The sequence below is a fragment of the Miscanthus floridulus genome, chromosome 1, assembly GCF_019320115.1.
Source record: "Miscanthus floridulus cultivar M001 chromosome 1, ASM1932011v1, whole genome shotgun sequence".
NCBI classification, from domain to species: domain Eukaryota; kingdom Viridiplantae; phylum Streptophyta; class Magnoliopsida; order Poales; family Poaceae; genus Miscanthus; species Miscanthus floridulus.
This window is the reverse complement of record NC_089580.1, coordinates 11,375,955-11,389,874: the sequence shown is the minus strand read 5'-3', so window position 1 is coordinate 11,389,874 and position 13,920 is coordinate 11,375,955. Positions and strand designations below refer to the sequence as shown.

The 13,920-nt window shown below is 51.5% G+C and overlaps 2 protein-coding genes across 2 annotated transcripts; one reads left to right on the top strand and one right to left on the bottom strand.

Annotated features, from left to right (window-relative positions):
• The first annotated feature begins 782 nt into the window (after positions 1 to 782).
• LOC136543883 (ADP-ribosylation factor-like protein 2) lies at positions 783 to 12,493 on the top strand. The gene is made up of 6 exons (XM_066536228.1): positions 783 to 1,165; positions 1,716 to 1,822; positions 1,993 to 2,103; positions 3,377 to 3,539; positions 4,012 to 4,092; positions 11,820 to 12,493. The coding sequence occupies exons 2-6, from the start codon at positions 1,758 to 1,760 to the stop codon at positions 11,955 to 11,957; spliced, it is 558 nt and encodes a 185-aa protein (XP_066392325.1). The 5' UTR covers positions 783 to 1,165; positions 1,716 to 1,757; the 3' UTR covers positions 11,958 to 12,493.
• A 128-nt stretch (positions 12,494 to 12,621) lies between these two features.
• On the bottom strand, positions 12,622 to 13,619 carry LOC136543957 (glycine-rich RNA-binding protein 2-like). Its single transcript, XM_066536285.1, has 2 exons — positions 13,408 to 13,619; positions 12,622 to 13,244 (listed from the first exon to the last, which is right to left on the bottom strand). The coding sequence occupies exons 1-2, from the start codon at positions 13,519 to 13,521 to the stop codon at positions 12,891 to 12,893; spliced, it is 468 nt and encodes a 155-aa protein (XP_066392382.1). The 5' UTR covers positions 13,522 to 13,619; the 3' UTR covers positions 12,622 to 12,890.
• Positions 13,620 to 13,920: the final 301 nt, after the last annotated feature.

Genomic DNA, 13,920 nt, shown 5'->3' with positions numbered 1-13,920 from the left:
AAATAAAAAATCTAATTTTCTTATACTTCACATGATTATATTTATACAGTAAACATATAATGTGGTATGCTTTAGTACAAAGTTTTTGTTGTAGCTTTAGATCTATGTTTTTCTGTAATTAATTCATAGCTGCAGTTTCTATGGTCTAATTATGGTAAAAAATTTATGGTGGTCTAATTATTATATGCTTTAAATGTAGTAAAATTTTCATACTCATTTCTATTTTTACACACTTTTAACTATTTAAAAACTATTTAACAATAATAAAAATGAATAAATTTATAACTTAGTTATACATGATCCAATGAGCATGAAATTTTTACTGCAGTTCAATCATACAATAATTAGCCGACTATAAAATTTCACCATAATTAGATCATAGAACTGCAGCTATGAATTAATTATAGAAAATTATAAATTTAAAGCTACAGCAAAAACTTTGTATTAAAGCATACTATATTATATGCTCGGTGTGTAGATCTACTCATGTGGAGTAAAAAAATTAGATTTTCTATTTTATGATTTTTCTATTATTTACTATGATTTTTCAAAAAATCAGCTAAAATAAATAAAAAAGAAAAAAACAAAGCCGCCTTTGAAACCACCTGTAACCGGAACCGGGTTAGGGAGGTAAAACGAATGATTAAAGTTGAGGGAGGTGGTTTACCCAATTTTAGAGTTCAGATAGGAAATTAGACGGCAACGTATCATATGCAAACTAACCTATTTGTATAAACTTGGAACTATCGATGGTGACCACTTATGCTGATCTAATGGATGGGTCCACTCTGACAGACAAGCGCTCGGCTCAGTCGCCTGACTCGCCCCCACTCCCGAGCGGCCGAAGCCCCGGCCGGCGACCGCGCAGATCCGCCCCACCGTTCTCCTCCGTGTCGTCCCCGTCGTCTCCTCCTTCATCCTTCTCCGAGTGGCAAGTGCCGACCTCGCCTCCTCCTTCTCGGGTGGCCCCTGCTGGGGCGCTGGGCGCACAGATCCGCCTGCCCCTGGGCGCTAGCCGCTGCCCAGTTCTTCCCCTGCCAGCCGGCCGCGGCGGCTGCCAGCCAGCACGGCAGGGCTGCTGGTGCCCGTGTCTTGACCGCTAGCACAGCGCGGAGTGCCGGACTCGCCCCCAGCCGGCCAGCCCCTCTCGCCCGCTTGCTGCACAGTGAGTCATTGAGTAACTGAGTATTGATTACTGATCGTCATTGCATCGTGTTTTGTTTGATGAATGCCAATGGCTAGTTTGTAGTGATCTCATTGCCATATCCATACCGTATGGCATAGGAGGCTAGGTGATCTTTGGATGAATAATAGCATGATATGCTATATTGAGCGGAATTTGTTTGCAACTTTTCATCAATTGAAGATGAAACATTTTAAGCGCTTCCAAGCATTAAGAAACCAAATGTTCAATTTGCACACACACCCTACACCCCAGCAATTTGTACTGTATTACTTCATTTCAATCTATAATGTTAAATTGCTATGTGAAGAACTATGACACTTTTAATATTTTAATTAATGTATTATTGAAGATGTTGGAGGTTGAACAGTTGGGACCCCCAGATGATTCTATATGCCGAAGGGGGTGCAATTGTCAAGACATATCATTGATAATTTATTGTCAAAGGAAACCAGATATTTTTTTGAGAGGATTCTTGATGCTTTGCTATTGAATTTTACTTAATCCAAAAGCGGTGTACATCTTTGTTCAGATTTGGTGAATCCCCCCTCCCCCTCACGCTCCACCACTGATCATGGGGCTACTCAGCATCATCCGGAAGATCAAGCGCAAGGAGAAGGAGATGCGCATCCTCATGGTGTAGGTTCCCTCCGGCCTCCTTTTCCGTCTGATCCCTTATGCATTTGTTCCCCATGGTTCTTGCTTTCCTTCGGATCTGGTGCTCGTGTTGTCGGATTCCTCAATTGGCTGGCATCTGCATTGATTCATGATGGCTGATGCTATGTTGTGTTCTGCGGTGTTTGTCTCAGGGGCCTGGACAACTCGGGGAAGACGACCATCGTTCTCAAGATCAATGGGGAGGACACCAGCGTCATTAGCCCAACCCTTGGATTCAACATCAAAACCATCAAGTACCACAAGTATGTTCCCCCTTCCTTCCACTTCCTGTTTAGTCCAGTTTGGCTCCGATGCATATGCATAGTGACATAGTTACTTGATTTAGAGTGGAGTTTTATGTTAGGCTAAATACCAAATGGAACATCATGGTTTACATATAAAGGCTATACATTGATTTAGTTGATGCGGGTTAATGCCGTTAGTTGTCTGTTGGAGTTTAGAACCTTTAGAAGTCTTCACCTTAGTTGCGATTGTTTAGTGGACTATCGTGTGCACGTACATCTGATATAACGTGGTAAGAATCGTAGCGACACATTTTTCTCGCCCTGTCTACTACATTATTATTAATTTCTTAAGCAGCATATAATAGTGGGACCAATCTGCAAAGAGTAAATCATGTGATAAAATTGTCTATTAAAAATATTAAGGCCAAAATTCAAGTATGCTTCTGTATATCCCTCACGTGTTCTGCCATCAGATGAACAGTTTCAACATCAGACAAACAGTTTTAATTTTTTGGATAGAAATAAAATTTGCGTAGGTCAGCAATATGATATCTAGTTTTGCATCTTGGTTCATACAAAAGGAGTCTGGTTGGCATGTTGAGATTTTCCAGTCAAGTGCCATCAGTTGTGCCTTGGAGTTGAGAACCTACAGCACTTCCAACTTAGTTGAGATAACCTAATGGACTCATTTAGGTGTGCTTCCATCTGATAAATGCAGTGAGAACCCACCAAAACTTTTTTTTTTGTTATGCTGATTTGGTTGCTGTTAATCTCTTAAGGTGAATATTACAGTAGACCACTGTGTGAAGTAAATTATGTGATAAAAGGGTTTATAAAGATGTGAAGACAAAATTCAACATTCCTTCTTTGTAGCCGTCACATGTTCTGCCATCATAGACGAACAATTTGAACATTTTACTTCTCTGTTTGTAGAATAGTGATAGTGAAATAGAAATTGCATTGGTTGCAAGTTGATAGTCCAGTTTTTCATGTCGGTTCATGCAAAGCGGAGACTGGTTGGCATTTTGAGGCTTCCTTGTCAAGCTACCTAAAAGCTCTGCTGCAGGTGCATTTTCATCATTTGAAGTGTTGAACTACTATAGGTTTTCAGTGCACAGTGTTGAACTTTAGGAACATTCAGTTCAGCAGAAGCATAGGCAATTTTCAATCAATGGAGATTGTAGCCCCTGTCATTTTCCAAACAACAGGCATAGCAAATCTGGCAATCATACTTTTTCCATGTTACTGCAGGTGGATCTGATTAATTATTTAAATTTATTGATTATCTTAGATACTCTTTGAACATATGGGATGTTGGAGGACAGAAGACGATCAGGTCTTACTGGAGAAATTATTTTGAGCAGACTGATGGGTTAGTTTGGGTTGTTGATAGTTCAGACATAAGGAGGCTTGATGATTGCCGTGCTGAACTCCACAATCTCTTGAAAGAAGAGGTATGCTATTACCAGACCTCTAAGCTATGGTTATGAACTGGATATTTCGTTGTAGTTCTATATCTGTTGTATTAAAAATATTTTGGTCCTTCAATGCCATGGGAATATGACTGATATTTACTGTTTGGTATTTGGATCGAAATGATAGAGGTCCTATAATTGATATAAATGAATAATGCCCATTTACTTAATGATAGAGGCCTCTTGGTTAATGAACTGGAAAATAGATATTTTTCTCTCGATGGTATCAAACTCTATGCCTTTGTGCATAGAAGTTGTATCCTTGAATTTCCTTGTTTTTAGTTTGAAATTGTACCGAAATAGCATTTCAAACATTGATGGTCAAACCACTAAGGAAGTACAATGCCATGTGTTTGGCGGTAAAGAATACTCTCTTTGCCACCATAGGCTAAAATTTTACCTATTCAGAAAGTGTTCAAATTGTTGATCCTTACGATGTTGATTTTAACAGAGACTAGCTGGAGCTTCATTGTTGGTTTTTGCAAATAAGCAAGACATACAGGGAGCTCTAAAACCAGCTGAAATTGCGAAGGTAAGCAAACTTCAGTCGTTCATATGTATTAGAGACATGTTTTCCTATATTCCTATGGTTATTTACTGTGTGAAATCATTGTTAACTTGTACTGCACTTTCCCGGTCCTCATGTTTGACAAGATTTTACTTACTTCCGTGTGGGAGCAAAAGGATATGCCAAACTGAATGTAGTTTCATCAACAACAACAACAACAACAACAAAGCCTTTAAGTCCCAAACAAGTTGGGGTAGGCTAATGTAGTTTCATCAGTTATGCTCAATTATGGATGTTCTGGAGCATCCAATTTCAGTGTGTACTGGGATAGTTGTATACACTTGTACTGTGTAGATATTCTGCATTTTGTTTTCTTATAAATTAGATTTTGTTTCCAGTGTGTAGTTCTCTTCTGGAACACAGTCACCCCCCATCATTTCCACTGATTAGATGCCCACTCATTTGTACCTTGTGGATGTTTTGCATTTTGCTCGCTCATAAATTAGATTTGGTTGCCGGCATATAGTTCTCTTCTGGAACAGAGTCACCCCCATTATTTCCACTGATTAGATGGAAATTGTCATGTGGTCCTCAGACAGAATTGAAACACTCATGTGAAAAAAGCAGATTCTGTTAGTAAATTGGTGTAAAAGAAGCAGCTGTAGTGTTACAAGAATTAGGATTTGTGACTGGGCATCAATAATCCATATAGCATAATTGGATGAATACATCTTTGCTCTCTAGAAATAAGCTTGTGCTATTATTGGCACTATGTTGCCACAGCTATAAGCAATAATTGATTTGCTCTGTTTTTTTTTTTTTTTTTTTTGTTGATGTTGACATGAGTTAGGGCCCTATGGCGTTTTTTTATCATCAATAGGGAGTATGTAAGGTTAGTCTTAGTCTGTGACTTAACAACTTAGATCAACAAATTTTGCCTTTTGGTTTCATCCAACCTAAAACTCTGCCTATGGTGGGGCGCCTATGGTGTCCCAGCATAGCAGGTCCCAAGCCCTGATAAAGGATGAGGGTTGTGTTAGGCTTAGCGAGCCAATTTAAAAACTTAGCTACTCTTATGGAGATGAAACCCAAAAAATAAGAAAGCAGCTATTGACATGCCTGAACCGTGACTAGGGGCTCATGTTGGGTTTCAACTCTAGCCTACCCCAACTTGCTTGGGATTAAAAGGCTTTGTTGTTGTTGTTGTTTGTTAGTCGCTGAATTCTCACTCTTGGTAGTAGGAGGATTCTTACTCTCATCGAGAGAGGATGACACTAGGAGTTGGGGCAATTTTCTTGTCTATTTCTCACACAAGCTCACACAAATGCCATACCAACCTGAGGGGTTGGGGTTACATATTTATAGGCTGCTAGCCAACCAAGCATATGCCAAGATGCTAGTTTAAGATGCTAGTCTAAGATGCTAATATGCTGTCCTAGCTAAGATGCTGTCCTCTAGTCTAAGATGCTATCCTCTAAGATGTTGTCCTCTAGTCTAAGATGCTGTCCTAAAAACAGAAAAACAGCCACAAGGACCATGACCATGTGAGCATCATAGCCCCACAAAGACCAGCCATACATGAGACTTATCCATCATTCTCCCCTTAAGTCTTGTGCGTCGTCTTGTGGGAGAGTTGAACCATCCCGGTCCTGGAGTAGAGCTCAAGGAACTTGATCCTCCCAAGGGGCTTGGTGAGCAGGTCCGTAAGCTGGTCCTTGGTGTTGATGTAGCTCGCCTTGATGCTCCCTTCCTCCAAACAGCCTCGGATGAAGTGGTACCTCACCCGGATGTGCTTGCTGCGTTCGTGGAACACGGGGTTCTTTGCCAGGGCCAGAGCGGACTTGCTGTCCACCCTGAGCTCCACCGCTCTAGTGTCTCTGCCGAGGAGATCACCAAGCAGTCGAGCGAGCCAGAGCGCCTGAGTCGAAGCGGTGGAGGCCGCTATGTACTCGGCCTCGCAGCTGGACAGGGCCACCACCTGCTGCTTGACCGACTGCCAGCTAACGAGGCACTTGCCGAGGAAGAAGAGGATCCTGCTCGTGCTCTTGATGGTGTCGATGTCGCCGGCGTGGTCGCTGTCGCTGTACCCGACGAAGTGTGCCGCCCCAGGGCACCTCGGGTAGTAGAGGCCGTGGTCGAGAGTCCCCGCAACGTAGCGGATGATCCTCTTCACAGCCTGCTGGTGCTCCGTCGTCGGTCGCTGCATGAACCGACTAACGTAGCCGACGGAGAATGCCAAGTCCGGCCGTATGTGGGCGAGGTAGCGAAGGCTCCCCACAAGACGCCGGTACTGCGTAGCATCCACCTTCGTCGTGCTGTCGCGGCTCAGCTTCAGCCTCTCCTCCATCGGAGTGAGAGCTGGGTTGCAGTCGGTGAGCCCAGCTAGCTCAACGACGCGCTTGGCGTAGGCGGTCTGTCGAAGCGTGATCCTAGAGTCATCCTGGTGTACCTCGATTCCCAGGTAGAAGGAGAGGCCCCAGGTCACTCATCTGGAAGGTGGCCTTCATCTCTTCCTTGAATGCCGCCACCTCCGCATCCTTGGTGCCGGTGATCACCAAGTCGTCGACGTAGACACCCACCAGCAGGGCATTACCTCCATTGCCCCGTCGGTAGATGGCCGCCTCGTGCGGGCTTTGCTCGAAGCCCATCCCCTTTAGCGTGGAATCTAGCTTGGCATTCCACGCCCTCGGTGCCTGCCGCAAGCCATAGAGGGCCTTGCGCAGGCGGAGCACCTTGCCCTCCTTGCCGGGGATCGCAAATCCCGGCGGCTGGTGCACGTAGACCTCCTCCTTCAAGTCGCCGTTAAGGAACGCCGACTTGACGTCCATGTGATGAACACGCCAGCCCTCCTGGGCAGCTAGCGCAAGGAGGAGTCGCACGGACTCCATCCGTGCCACGGGAGCAAAGGCGTCGTCGAAGTCGACCCCCTCCTGCTGCACGAAACCTCGTGCCACCAAGCGAGCCTTGTGCTTGACGATGGCGCCGGCTTCATCCCTCTTCAACTTGTACACCCACTTAAGGGTGATCGCGCGGTGACCACGAGGAAGGTCAGCAAGCTCCCAGGTGCGGTTCTTCTCAACCGCATCCATCTCCAACTGCATCGCGGCGCGCCATGCCGCGTGTCTCTCGGCCTCTGCAAACGACCGAGGCTCGCCGTCGTCACACGCAAGGTGCAACTGCGCCTCCAGGTCATGAGGCACCGGTCCCGGCACCGGCTGGTCGCCGAGAAGGTTCTCCACCGTACGGTACCGCAACGGCTCGCCGTCGTGGTACGCGTCGACGCGCTCCTCGTCGTGAGAGAGCGGAGTAGCGAGCTCAACCGGGCCGTGCTCGACACGAGCTGGTGGTGGAGTAGACGTGCCCGGAGTGGTGCCTGTCGGTGCTGGAGTGCGTGGCGTTGCCGGCTGTGGTGGAGCCGGCGAAGAGCTCATCGCAGCCGAGGTCCTGGCTGGAGAGCGTGGTGCTGTCGGAGTAGCAGGTGCCGGGGTCGGTGGAGGCTCGGAGACTGGGGTAGACGCGCTCGCCGAAGAAGAACTGCCTACTCCCCTAGCTCCCTCGAAGTGGACGTACTCGACAGTGAAGTCGTACGTCGGAGCCGAGCCGTCGTCCACTGCCTTGTCCCACGCCCATCCTCGCCCTTCGTCGAACACAACGTCGTGCACCGTGCGCACACGCTGTGTCTTCGGGTCGAGGATGCGGTAGGCCTTCGAGCCCTCCGCGTAGCCGATGAACACTCCCGGAGTGCTCCTGTCGTCGAGCTTGCTGATGTGGCCAAGCTCCTTGGCGAATGCGAGGCAGCCGAAGACCCGCAAGTGGGAGACCGCCGGCTTGCGCCCATGCCAAGCCTCGTACGGCGTCCTGCCGTCGAGCGCCTTGGTAGGCGAGCGGTTGAGGATGTAGACGGCCGTCACCACCGTCTCTCCCCAGAAGACAGCCGGCATCCCCCTCTGCTTGAGGAGGGCCCGAGCCATCCCCACAACCGTCTGGTTGCGCCGCTCGACGACGCCGTTCTGCTGTGGGCTGTACGGCGCGGAGTAGTGGCGCTGAATGCCCTCGTCAGCGCAGTACGACGCGAATTCAGCCGCCGTGAATTCGCCGCCGTTGTCGGTGCGCAGCACGCGCAGCTTGCGGCCGCACTCCGCCTCTGCAGCAGCCTGTGCGCATCTGATGGCGTCCGCAGCCTCTCCCTTGCTGCCGAGGACCATCACCCACATGTAGCAGGAGAGGTCGTCGACGAGCAGCAGGAAGTAGCGTCGTCCTCCCGGTGTGGCCGGTGTCACCGGGCCACACAAGTCCCCGTGCACGAGCTCGAGCCTCTCCTTGGCTCGAAAGCTCGCCCGCTGGGGAAAAGGGAGTCGCCTCTGCTTAGTCAACACGCAGACGTCGCAGAGCTGCTCCACATGGTCGAGGCACGGCAGGCCTCGCACCATCTCCGTGGCACTGAGCCGCTTCAGGGCCTCAAAGTGAAGGTGCCCGAAACGCTCGTGCCACTGCCACGCCTCGTCGTCCCGACGAGCAGCGAGACAGAGGGGTTGTGCCACCTGCACGTTAAGGACGTAGAGTCGATTTGCGCTTCTGGATACCTTGGCAAGAAGGCGATGACGACGATCTCAAATCCTCATGACTCCGTCCTCAACCACCACGCGCGAACCGTTCTCATCCAGCTGTCCCAAGCTGATGATGGAGTTCCTCAACGCGGGGATGTAGTAGACTCCTGTAAGCAGCCTGTGCTCACCAGACACGGCGGTGAAGATGATGGAGCCGACGCCCTTGATCTCCACGCCGGAGGCATCCCCAAACTTGACGGAGCCTCGGACGCTAGAGTCAAGCTTGGTGAAGAACTTCCGTCGACCGGTCATGTGATGGGTGGCGCCGGTGTCGAGGCACCACCCGTCAGTCTTGTCATTGCCGGAGCTGTCGTCGAGGAGGGCGTGTGCTTTTGGCTCGTCAAGGTGGAGGAGAGCCGCTGCGGCCGGTGCCGCTGGAGGTAGCTCGATGCTGGCATGTGCCATGAACAGAGCCGGCTCCTCCTCCGCCTGTGCGACGTGGGCCTGGCCGCGTCGTGGCTATCGACAGTCCTTGGCCCAATGGCCAAGCTGGCCGCAGTTGCGGCAGGCATCGTCTCGTGCCGGCTTGTGCCTGCCGGCGGCGCCGCCCTGGGCGCCTCCGCAGGCATCACCCTCGGCACGTCCTCGTGCCCCGGCCTGGGCGTCTCTGCGCGCCTTGCGTGGCTTGCCACGCTTGCGGCCGCCTGTCGCGGAAGAAGGCTCCTCCTTCCTCCGGTCACCTTGGCTGGCAAGCCACTGCTCCCGAGTGAGGAGGAGCTTCCCGCCAGTGGTGATGGGCCCCGAGAGGGACTGTGGCTCATCGCTGTCGACGACCTTGAGGCGACCTATCGCCTCCTCGATCGACATCGTGGAGAGATCCAGCAGAGACTCGATCGAGCGAGCCATCTGCTTGTACTTCTCGGGGACGCAGCGGAAGAGCTTTTCGACAGCTCTCTCCTCGCCATAAGTGTCGTCGCCGAACTGCACCATCTTCTGCAACAGAGTGTTGAGACGGAGAGCAAAGTCATCAACGTCCTCACCTGGCTTGAAGGCCAGGTTCTCCCACTCCTTGCGAAGTGCCTGCAGTGTGGACTTGCGGGCGCGGTCGCTGCCGATGCGTGCCGCAGCGATGGCGTCCCAAGCCTCCTTGGCAGTCCGCTTGCTGGTAAGCGAGAACTGCATCTCGGGCGGGACTGTAGCGATGAGAGCATCCAGCGCCCGTCGATCTAGGTCGTAGTCGACGTCGCCATACCGGACTGCCTCCCACATGTGCCGCACCTGGAGCTTTACCCTCATCACCGCAGCCCACTCGACGTAGTTGGTCTTGGTGAGGGTAGGCCACCCACCGCCGGGACCGACGTCCTTGACAACAGCCTGGAGCCCGTGGTAACCACGGTACCGATCCGGGGAGAGAGAGCCACGCTGCCTGTGAAGGCCGCGCTCTCCATCGACCCGTCGGTACCGATCCGGGGAGAGAGAGCCACGCTGCCTGTGAAGGCCGCGCTCTCCATCGCCTCGTCCGCCACCGTTGCCGTGCGCGCCTCCTCCAGGAGCGCCACCGGCGCGTCCGCGCCTGTCTGGGCTGCCGCCGCGCTCGTAGGCGTGTGCGGCTGCCCCAGGAGCGCCACCGCCGTGCGCGCCTCCTCCAGGAGCGCCGCCGGCGCGTCCGCGCCTGTCTGGGCTACCGCCACGCTCGTGGACGTGCGCGGCTGCCCACTGCGCCGCCCGCGCTCGCGCTGCCTCCCTCCCTAGCAGCTCGAGGTCCGCGTCGGCGGTGTCGTCAGCGGAAATGGAGCTGCCGATGCTGCCGCGCAGAGCCTCGACCTCCGCTGCCGCCGCACGCGCTGCATTCGCTGCCGCCGCTGCCTCCGCCTCCGCTCTGGCTGCTGCCAGCTTCGCCGCTGCCAGCCTCGACGCCCTTGCCGCCGCCGCAGCGGTCTCTGCCGCCGCTCGCTCGCGTTCCTCTGTCGCGGCAAGTTCGGCCTCCTGCCGACGCCGCGTGCTCGAGGCGACCGAGCGCTGAGACTGCCCTGCGGACATGACGCGCTACCGGGGGGCTGCTGCGTGGGGAGAGGGCTGCTTCAGACGAGCTAGGAGAGGAGTGAACAGGAGCGGCCGGAGGAGCTGCTGCTGCCAACAGCTGGGGCTGTTGTGGGGCTGGGAGAGAAGATGAGCAAGAGATGCTTAGGCTACAGGATAATACGGCTCCGATACCAGTTGTTAGTCGCTGAATTCTCACTCTTGGTAGTAGGAGAATTCTTACTCTCATCGAGAGAGGATGACACTAGGAGTTGGGGCAATTTTCTTGTCTATTTCTCACACAAGCTCACACAAATGCCATACCAACCTGAGGGGTTGGGGTTACATATTTATAGGCTGCTAGCCAGCCAAGCATATGCCAAGATGCTAGTCTAAGATGTTAATATGCTGTCCTAGCTAAGATGTTATCCTCTAGTCTAAGATGCTGTCCTCTAGTCTAAGATGTTGTCCTAAAAACAGAAAAACAGCCACGAGGACCATGACCATGTGAGCATCATAGCCCCACAAAGACCAGCCACACATGAGACTTATCCATCATTGTTGAAGGGCGGGCCTGGTGCAAACGGTAGAGTCTTACCGCCTGTGACTGGAAGGTCCCGGGTTCGAGTTGCGGTCTCCTCGCATTGCACAGGCGAGGGTAAGGCTTACCACTAACACCCTTCCCCAGACCCCACACAGAGCGGGAGCTCTCTGCACTGGGTACGCCCGTTGTTGTTGTTGTTGTTTCATCCAACCTAAAGTCACCTCTAACAAAACCTCAAGTGCCATGGAGAGGACTTTCCGTGCACCACAGTAGAGCGGCATTCTATTTGTGCAGCTTCCTTCTTCTGTAGTATGTGGTTAGATTCAGCAAGATTAGTTATTTTACTGGGCATCTCATGCTGTTGTTTATAGTGATAGGGTTATGGTGTGGCGCGCAGCTACATTCCGTAATCAGACCTTACATTCTTGTGATAACAGTCCGTAAAAACAATTTGCTTATGCATAACGAAAGGGTAACAGGGCCTGAGATTTCCATCATAGTTGATAGCATTTGGTTTTTATACTCTATTGTGTTTGTTGTGTTTGTGCTGCGAATGCAGAAAGTGCAGTTCCCCATCTGAATTCGTTTATAGCTTTTTTTTTTTTTTCCACGGCAGGCTGACTCGCCTTCCTTGCTTTCAGGTTCTGAATCTGGAAGTGATGGACAGAAGCAGGCACTGGAAGATTGTGGGCTGCAGCGCGTACACCGGAGAGGGGCTTCTCGAGGGCTTCGACTGGCTGGTCCAGGACGTCGCTTCTCGGATCTACGTCCTGGACTGATGATATTTGTAGACTGACGTATTTGTAGCGTCGATGCACTGATGATATTTGTAGCGTCGGTGCTAGATGTGGTGCCTGTATCAAGCATCGTCAGAATGCAAAAGTTTGTTAGCGCGTCGATGCTAGTTTTGTCATGCCTCTACTAAGTGCAAACGTATTAAGCATCGTGAGTGCAGAAAGTCTGTCTGCTAGTTGCCATGCTCTCGAAACTGATGCAGTTGTTTGGTGGCAATTTTTCTTGCTCCATATTAGCAAGAGAACTCTCGCCCTGGTTGCCTGCTTATAAGTGGTGTGTATTTTTCGCACAATAAATCAGCAATACTTTCGGTCATGGCAGCTAAACAAACTGGGCATGTATTAGCAGTTCTAGATTGCTTTCCAAAATTTTAAGAACTGAATATTTTAGGAGCATAAATCTGTAAGAACTGGGAGAGCATTGTGTGTTATGTTTTAAGAACTGAAAGATTTGTGTATTTACGAGCATAAAGCATAGTGTATTTTAGGATATCGAATTCTTCTTTGTATCGAAGCGAATTCTTTAAATCTGTTATCCGTATATTTGTAGCGTCCTCCGTATATTTGCTGCGTCCTCGGAGCAGAAGATATTTGTCGGTAGGCAGTTGTATAGCCACAGCCATCAGTAAGAGACAAGTTCAATCACGGATAACAGAGCAATTTCAGAGCACAAAGGTAGATGCGAACAAAAACCTTGCTCACTCATCTCATTTCATTATTTCATAGCAGACCTCTCACTCATGCCTTCTCTCTCATAGCGGAAGTAACCAAAGCGGACAATAACATATCACGGGGTACCAACACCACCAAATCCAAAGGTAGAACGGACATGGGTAACTCAGAATCCAACGGTAACACGATACTATAGATAGCTAGATAGCTAGGATAACTTGGCCGAAGCCATGGTGGGCCCACACATCAGTTCCTCCAGTTGCTGCCGGAGTCACCGCGGCTGCCACCGCCGTAGCCACCGTCGCCGTAGCCGCCTCCGTCACGGCGACCGCCGTAGCCGCCGCCGCCGCCTCCGTAGCCGCCACCGTCGCGGCGCCCGCCGTAGCCGCCGCCGCCGCCTCCGTAGCCGCCACCGTCGCGGCGCCCACCGTAGCCGCCGCCGCCGCCGCCGCCGCGGGACTGGGCCTGGTTGACGGTGATGTTGCGACCGTCGAGCTCCTTGCCGTTCATGTTCTCGATGGCGTCGAGCATGGACTGCTCGGAGGAGAAGGTGACGAAGCCGAACCCGCGGGACCTCCCAGTCTCCCGGTCGGTGATGACCTGCAAAATCACATGACTGCGGCATCAGACTGGACGTTCGATTGGAGCGAACGCAGATCCGGACCAAACCATGGCAGATCTATTGAGCGACGACACGGATCTAGCATCACAGCAGCACAAAGCGACCACGGAATGAAACCCAGTGAGAAGGAAACAAACAGACCTTGGAGTCGAGGATCTCGCCGTAGGAGGCGAAGGCATGCTCCAGGGACTCGTTGTTGGTGGCCCAGGCCAGCCCGCCGACGAAGCAACGGTACTCCACGTCCGCCGCCGCCATCTCCCCTCCACAGAACCCTAACGAACCCTAAACCTAGGACGAGGACTTGGTAAGAGGGGGAGGAAAAGCCAACCCACCTCTGAGAGAGCACGGGGGAGCACGGATCCCCTACCCGGCGGTTTTATAGCGCGACGGGCGCGACGCGCGCCGTCATGATCGGATCGAGCGGCGACCGCGCAAGGAGCTGTCCCGAGCGGGGGATAAGGATCCCGAGGTGGGCCTACCGCACCGGGACCCGGAGGGTTCCCGAGAGCGAGATATTTTTGCCGATGACGTGATGGATCTGCAAGACGACCAGTGAATGCTGCTAATGGACCGAGCTGGGCCTGGCTACACCACCATAGCGATTGACTGGCCCAATCCAGTATGTGGCGCTCCCCTGTATGGCTGTATTGTCCC